Source organism: Zalophus californianus, chromosome 3 (genome assembly GCF_009762305.2).
Source record: "Zalophus californianus isolate mZalCal1 chromosome 3, mZalCal1.pri.v2, whole genome shotgun sequence".
In the NCBI taxonomy this organism is placed as follows: Eukaryota; Metazoa; Chordata; class Mammalia; order Carnivora; family Otariidae; genus Zalophus; species Zalophus californianus.
The window spans coordinates 1,069,332-1,077,286 of record NC_045597.1 but is presented as its reverse complement, the minus strand read 5'-3'; the positions used below and the strand labels follow the sequence as shown (position 1 = coordinate 1,077,286).

General features: G+C 61.2%; 1 protein-coding gene across 14 annotated transcripts in view; it reads left to right on the top strand.

Moving 5' to 3' along the window:
* Nucleotides 1-1,207: 1,207 nt before the first annotated feature.
* Nucleotides 1,208-7,955, top strand: part of MCF2L (MCF.2 cell line derived transforming sequence like) — a 136,319-nt gene continuing 129,571 nt past the window's right edge. For 9 of the 14 annotated variants that reach the window (XR_003519207.2, XM_027590167.2, XM_027590168.2 and 6 more), the window contains exons 1-2: nucleotides 1,208-1,266; nucleotides 6,787-6,959. Coding sequence is in view for 13 of the 14 variants with exons in the window: in XM_027590167.2 (XP_027445968.1) it covers nucleotides 6,791-6,959 (169 nt within the window). In the remaining variant the exon portion in view is untranslated. Of the gene's footprint in view, nucleotides 1,267-2,079; nucleotides 2,170-4,479; nucleotides 5,449-6,649; nucleotides 6,692-6,786; nucleotides 6,960-7,955 lie in introns of those variants that run through there. The other 5 variants (XM_027590160.2, XM_035726751.1, XM_027590159.2 and 2 more) reach the window with 4 other exon arrangements.

The following is a 7,955-nucleotide window of genomic DNA, read 5'->3' as shown; positions in this document are numbered from 1 at the left end:
CCACTGCATGCCTGGGACCTCCCAGGAGAGCGTGGCCCCTGCAGACCCCGCATCCTGGGCCAGTGGAGCCTGAGCTGCCCCGGTGCGCACCGGCCACCAGGGAGCTTGCTGGGTGCACGCTGACCTTCCATGAGCCCCACGACCCCAGGGCCACTCCTGGAGGAGGAAAGTGCTCCTGTGGGGTCACTGCCGGGCACCCTCCCTGCAGGCCTGTGTCGCCGTGCCCTGGGTGGGTCTCAGGCAGCGCCCACACCTCAGGATGCTGTGTCCAGCAGTTAGAGCTGCCTCTTGGCAGGATGCCGTGGTTTGGTTTAAACCAGCTGACCACTCCGCCCCGCTACACGCAGACTTTGTGAAGCCTCAGCTGAAATGAGCGTTCTGGATGTTTTCGTCCTCATATCCACTTTCATGTTTTAGATGACCTGATGCCCTCTGCCTGCATGGCCATCGAGGGGCGCAGTGAGCTCCTGCCCACCCCCGGCCCTAGGTCGTGACAGCCGGCTGTGCTTCCCACAGGGCCGGAGCCCTGGCTCCCCGTTGTTGGCCATGGTCCCGGCCGTCCGCCCCAGAAGCACGGCCGGCAGGTGGCCTGGAGCACAGGCTCCCCGCGCAGGGGTGAGGCCACTGTGCGCACAGGCTTTGTGTTGACCCCGCCCACCGGCCGCCCTCCTTCTCCTGAGAGGCTCCTGGGGAGTTGGGGGAGCCTAGCATGGGTGGAGGTCCTCAGGGCCGCATGGAGCCTGGCTTAGAGCAGGTGCCTTGCGGCCGGCGGGACCCTCCTCCTGTGGGTGAGCCCGGGAACTGGAGTCGGGCCGGGGAGAGCCTCCGGGCAGAACTCCCCGTCCAGCCCAGCCCGTGTCCCCTTGGGGTGCCGGATATGCGCCCGGTCGCCGGCGACCCCAGGCGGAGGGGCACGACCCCTGCCCACCGGACACGTAGGGAGAGGCGAGGGCGGGCTCGGGTGTCTCCTCCCCCTCCCGCGCCCTCCCCCGCCCCCTGGTCCCGCCCCTGCCCCAGACATTAACCCCTTTCTCCCCTCCTCCCCCCACCTGAGCCCTCCTCCTCTTCCTCAGCCCACGCCCCTCCCTTCCCTCCCCCTCCCCCTCCGCCCTCCACCACGTCCCCGCCCCCACCTTTCCCCGCCTCTCTCGGGCGCCCTCCTCCCCTGCACCCCTCCCCCTCCTCCGCCCTTCCCCCTGCGGCCGGGGCGGCGTCGGGCGCGGCACCTGCGGCGGAGGACGCGCGGAGGACGGTCCAGGCGGGCAGGTGTGCGGGGGTGGGGAGGCCGGTGGAAGGGGTGGGGAGGCCGGTGGAAGGGGTGGATGGGGACGGGGGCGGGGGGGGGTGAGGGTCCGGAGGTGGGCGGGCCCGACCGCGGTCTGCGGTGGGGCTGCATCCCTGCAGTCAGCCGCTGGAGGCGCGGGGCTCCCTGTGCACAGACGCCCCTCCCCATTGTCACGGGGTCGTGTCACACGCGGCAGGTGTCCCTCACGCCCCCCCACGCCCCCCAGCTTGAAGAGCCACATCCCAAGCTCCTCCGAATCCCCCCCCCATCCGTCAGGTGTCAGGACAGGTGTTGGGACAGGTGGCCCTGCAGGTTGGTGTGGGGGCAGCAGGAGGAGGCCCCCCCACCGGCGCCTGCACTTCCCTGGGCCCCCCAGCCCGGCAGCGGCAGCAGGAAAGGCGGGTGGCCCACAGTCTAGCGGCCTTGCTTTTCAAAAGGGCTACTCAAGAGAGACTCCCACAGTTTAAAAAGAAGAGCGGCTCTTTTCAGTCAACTTCAAAGGCTGTTCGATCACTTTTTAAGAAAGGGGCCCTGTTGCTCTCCTTGGCTCCTCCTGAGCAGCTCTGCTCACTTAAGAGGGAGTTTGGGAGGAGCAGACTTTGGTCCTGAGCACACAGCCTCCGGTCCTTACAGGAGACAGCCCCGTCCAGGGGCCAGAGGCCTCCAGGGACCCTAGCAGGCTGCCCGCCAGCCCTGGCCCAGGAAGGGGTTAAGGTGACCCGGCAGCACGGCAGGATGTGGGGGGGGATGCTGTGGGAGGCCCCAGGATGTGTGGCCGCTGGGAGGCACAGGGGCACCACAAAAATAGAAGTGGGTCCCCAGGGGCTGCTGGCTGCAGAGTGTCCAGGCCCCCCCTGCGGCAAGCAGAGGACCCCACTTGGCAGGTTGGTGAGGAGGTGCGGACCCTGGGGAAGGAGCCCTTGCACTGGCGGGCAGGCGGGCGTTCTACTGTGCAAATCCAGGGGATGACAGGCCGAAGCTGGTTTGCAGACCCGAGTTCACAGACCAGGCTGTTCTGAGCTCTGCCCATCCTCCTGGGACCTACGCCCTCTGCTCACACCACCGGGGAGGGGACTGTCCTGCCCCGACCTGGGGGCGGGTGGTGAGGAGGGGGCTCTCGCTGGGGTGATCCGGCTCTATCTTAGGACCGCTTCGCTTTTCAGGACCCCGCTCCCCACCCTGTGGGCTGGGCTGCGCCCTCCCACCCTGGTGTCACGGTCTGGGCCTGGCTAATGCTCCTGGGGCATCAGTTTTGCCTCACACAGTTGTGCAGGGAAGAGGCTGGTGCAGAGAGCTTCTGCCACATAGGGCCCACAGCCCGGGGTGGGGGCCCTGGGGCCTGGAGGGCCTGGGGCAACTCTTCTCAGAGCAGGAGAGGCAAGGTTTTCTTACAGGAGAACTTACAGGGAGCTAGAAGGAGGGGGTCACGGTGACTGGCCCTGCAGAGCCCCTGACAGTCGGGAGGATTCAGGCAGCTGGAAAGCCACCTCCAGCAGAGTCTCCAGCAGAGTCTCCCCCCTGCCCCCCAGCTGTTGCTTCCTGGTGCTCACCGGCCACACCATCAGCCTGCAGATGACCCTCTCCCTCTCTGAGCCTCAGGTTTCCCACTGCGGTCTTGAACTGAAAACGGGATATTTATCTGGGAAAGCAGCATCTGGGCAAGTCGAGGTGAGATCCCAATCACTGTGGAAGGAGAGCTGTCCGCCGCCACGTTATTGAACTTCTGAAATATGAACAGAATCCTGCAGCTGAAGCAGAGGACGTGGAGTGTGTGTGGGCCGCAACCAAGCCGGCCTGGAATGCTCCCAACCAACAGCACGTGGTCCCCGACTTCGTGGGTGTCGTATTATTTTAAGAGGCTCCTGGAGAAGTAGTTACAAGCGTTTACTGCATTTGTCCTTTTGTATTTGCTCACGAGAACATTAGTGAAGCTCTTTGCTGGCAGACGGGAGACTCGCTGGGCTGGACACACACGGGCAGCAGAGATGCTCTCGTCCTTTGGACAGGGCAGGAGAGGATGGGGTTGGTCTTCACCAAAGCACCTGCAGAAGCGGCTGTGGGCCAGGCGCCGGCTCACAGGAAGGCCGCACTCGTGGGCGGAGTCTGGCGCTGCAGTCGCCTGGCGTGGCCGCTGGAAGAGGCAGGGGCGGTCCCCTCTTGCGGGCCGCCCAGGGGCTTATAGACTCCCCATGGGCTCCCGGCTGGCGTAGCCTGTCTGTGGCGTGTTCCTCTTTGAGATGGGGACGTAACCCTGCTTCCTCCTGACTTCCTTGAGTGAAACTTCCAGAACTCTCTGCCCACAGTGGGATGTCTGATACTGCGTGGTTGCAGGAAATGCTAGGGCATCTCGACTTTGTGGCCCATGGCGGGAAGAAGATGGGGGAATGACAAGTCCCCTCCACCTTCAGCTTCTCTGTCCTAGAACCGCCTTCTCTGCTTTTGAATGATGCTACTACGTTCTCAGTATTGGCGATTTGTAACTGATTGATAACGCACTTGTCTGGGAGACCGCAGTGCAGACAGCTGAGCTGTGACAGTCGCATCTTCGGTGCATTTCTCTAGTGCTGGGGCTCCCGCTCGGAAGCAGCAGCAGGAGAGGAGAGTCAGATTTCCTGTCCTCAGGCAGCCGTCTCATCAGTGAGAGCGTGCACAGTGCCCCGGGTGCAGCGACAGCACTGAGTGTGAGCGACGCCGAGCCCGGGGGGTGCGTGTGCACGGGCCGCTCTCCCGGGACTCCGAGCTCCTGCAGGGCAGGGCTTGCCTGATGCCCTCGGCACCGAAGCAGGTGCGCAGGGAGGTGGCCCAGCAGAAGGAGGAGCGGGTGACGCTGGTTGGCTTGGATCTTCTGCTGTGCTCTGCCACGTCCCTGCCACCCAGCCCCCAAGTCCCCTGTGTGCTGCGAGGGGGATGCCTGGACTCCAGAGAGGCACAGAACCAGACCTGGTGACTGTCACTGCTCCGGGTCCTCACCTATGGGGAACTTTTCAGTGGAAGACAGAACGGTTTGGTGCTGCGTGGTTATGCCAGCCTGGAGATTCTTATTTGTTTGTTTGTTTATTATTTTTATTTTTTAAAAAAAGACTTATGTTAGAGAGCTTGCACACACGGGTGGGAGGGGCAGAAGGAGAGAGAGGATCTCAAGCAGACTCCCCGCTGAGCGTGGAGCCCGACACGGGGCTCGACCCCGGACCCTGAGATCACAGCCAGAGCTGAAACCAGGAGTCAGATGCTTCACCGACTGAGTCCCCCAGGCGCCCCCAGCCTGGAGATTTTTAAAGTGAACGGGCCTGCCATCTGGGTCTGAGCTCTGTGCCCTCGGGGTGACATTAGCTGTGGGAAACCACTGTTGAGGTGCCGCCTTCTGCCTGGGAGCTTCGGGCCGGGGAGGGGGGCGGAGGGACAGTGTCCAGAGCCGCTGGAGGACCACAGTCCTGGGGGCAGGGGCTCACCCCTCCGGCCCCCGGCACCAGCCATCCTCGGGGTGCTCGGAGCTGACCTGCCTGGCTGCGACCTTGCCGGTGGAAGCGGGGACGGCCTCATGGGTCCTCCAGCCAAGAGGAGTGGAGGGCATTCTTTTGAGAACAAACTCCTTAAAAACAAACCTTGGACCGTCTTGCTTGGGTCTCAAGACGGGAGACTGAGAGCCTGGTGACGCTTGCGGTCTCCGTGGCGGGTGGGGGGCTGGAGGCCGGCTGGAGGGGCAGGAGCCCAGCTCCCCTGGGAGCAAAGGTGGACTCACACACCGGGCCTTTTCTTTCTGTCCAGAGGTTTAAGATTACCATCAGTCTGCTCGTGTTTGAAATCCTCTGAGCAGAACGTGGAAGACAGGAGGGAGAGGACAGGGTTTGGGGTTTGGTTTGGTTTTAACCAGGGAAATGTGCCTCCTCGTGTTTCATGTTAAGGCCAGACTGAGGCAATCGGAAATCATTAGCTTCGGTCTGACTGTGGCCGCCGTCGGCGCCGTTCCTGGAACGCGATTTGATGGTCCTGGATCCGGAGACAGGCCGCAAATGCAGCGGTCCCAGGGCCTTTTGGGGGAGAGCGGCTCATTGTCCCCCGGGTTCAGCGTGAGGGATCCTCATTCTGGTGCTGGGCAGAGAGATCCAGAAAGCGTCCACTGGGACCCGAAGCGCACGCCCAGAGAAGTGACACGAAGGACGCGTGTAGGTACCGAGCAAGTTGGGGCCAGCAGCGCTGGGAATAAAACCAGAGGGACCTGTGCGTACTGGGGGACCGGCAGGGGAAGCCCTGAGCTTGTGTGTTGGCAGGAAGATGGGGGAGGAAATGGGCCTCTTGTTGGGCAGGGCTGTGGGGTTGGTGGTGCTTGCCGCATGAGGGAACCGGGCTGTGTGTCTGCCGGCCAGAGTTACCCCAGTCTGGTGGCGGCTCCTTCCTCCCTGCAAAGACAGGCGAGGCTCTGTGCCTCAGCGCCCTGCTCATCCAAACTCCTCCCTAGATGCGGGCAGGCAGTGGTGGGCTTTCGAAGCTGCCCTGGGGGTCTGAAAGGAAGCCAGACCTGGGAACAGCATGGAGGGCGGGCTGGCCGTCGGGGGCCAGGCGGTCAGGGAGAGCCTTGAGGGGGAGAGTCGGGGGGCCTGAGCTGGGATGGCAAGGGGCGTCGGTGGGAGGAAGGGAGGTGGGTGGTGCTCAGCCCCGGGGTGGCCTCCTCCCGGTGGGGCGTGGCTTGGGGCCGGGACAAAACCGCCCCAATGCGTGAGGCGGAACATAAAACACTGAGGTGGAAAGGTGATATTGTTGGTAATAATATTCAAGTCAGATCATGTCCATCTTTATTCTCGAAGACAAGGCCTGCCAGTTACCGAGTCAACAGGGGGATGTCATAAGGAACCACACATGAGCTCAGACACCAGCACAAAACCGCGTGGTTGGGAGCCGTGTGCGCCACACATGACTTCCGGGGCTTTCTGTCTCAAGGGTCCTTACCAGCCGTCTGTTTACATTCAGGATTGCCTCCCAAAAACCTGACTTAGGTTTCTTTTGCTGGATTTTCACAGGAGGGATCGTACCTTAATGTTTGTTCTGGGACTCAGGAGGACATTCTCTGCTCAGACGATTTCACATGCTTTTCAGTAATCTGAATAAGCAATCAGCAGTGGTTTTGAAAATTTGCCAGTTCGGTGAATTAGACTGTGACCTTGAAACCACGGAATCAGGGATTTTTATATCCTTGAAACAAGAGCCTAAATGTCAAGGGGAAAATCTAGGACTTTGTTTTCCTTAAGCAGAAGTAAATAATATTTTTGTTTATGCAACCTTTATTCCGTGCCAATATCATAAAAGAAGGCTGTTTGTTTAACTGAACGTTGGGGCAGTAAACATTCGTTGGACGAAAATGAATTTCCTTTTAAACGTACTCCCTCCATTTCTGAATAAACACTGCAAAAGGTTGCATCTAGTTGTTAGGACTTCGAGAAACGACTATGCTGTCTTTGGGCAGGGTTAGCTCATTTTCCTTTGAAAATCTGTTTCTCACACTGCAGACTCATGTTTGACTGCTGGAGGTTTGTCCTGTGCAAGAAAACTGGACGCAACCATCATTCTTCCCGGAGAGGCTCCGATGAGGCCGAAAAAGAAGAAGGTGACCCTCAGATCGACGTACCTGACGTCCTCAGGCTTGTCAGAGACCCACCAGAGGGGTCACATTCACCTGCAGGTAGGGACCACTTTAATCCTTAGTTTGACCTGGAAGCTCAAAGTCCTGCCCTTAGCTTTTCTGGTCCTTGTAGGAGATGAGTGTGTTTTGGGTCTGGGAGGACAGTGTCTGTCGTGGCGTCCCGGTGGCATCTCCGTGGCACCCCCGTGGCACCCCCGTGGCATCCCCGAGGCGTCCCCGTGGTGTCCGCGTGGCGTCCCCGTGGTGTCCGGCTGCAGGCCCGAGGCTGTTACCTGCCCACGTGGACCCGGTGAGGAGCTCCCAAGATGCTCCTCACTTGGTCCTGGAGGTTATTGCGATGAGCGGGTTAACGCGAGAGGAGAAAAGTTCGTCTGGGTTAGGGACGCAGCACAGTGTGCAGCTGGAGGGGAACCATCAGCAGGCTTGGCTTCGGTTCTCAAAACTACAGGAGCTGCTGTGGAACTCGGTGGACGTAGCTCTCACGGCTCAGCAGGTCAGTGGCTGGTGCCCGGAGGACAGAGCGAGCATGACCCATGCGGGCTGAGAGCCCCATGCTCCTCCGTGCCCAGCCTGACCCCAGTCCAGGCCTGGGTCACTTCCCACGGGCTCCTGGCCGTCTCATAACCGAAGCCGGAGGCTGGACCCCTGGCTGCGGTTCATCTGCACTAAATTACTTGTTGCCCTTCCTCCCCACCCTACTCTGAAAGTGGTTTTCATTAGATGGGGCAAGCCACGTGCTGACCCCCGAGGGACAGCACAGATGGGATGGCGAGTGTCCACCTGGGGCTGTGTCCCTCGCAGGCTGTGTCTGGGTCTCCGTGCAGCTGGGGCGGCCCTCGCAGAGCAGGCCAGCTGGGCCATCACTGCCACTCATCCCTTGCGTGTCTGTGTCCACGTGTAGGCATTTGTGCTGCCAATGGCGGTGTCTCGTATACTCCCCAGATCAGCGGTCCTGAGCCACAACTCTGATGACGGACCCTTGCACGTGTGAACACCGTTGGCCACTTGAACTTGGCCGGTGGGTGGTTCCTTCTG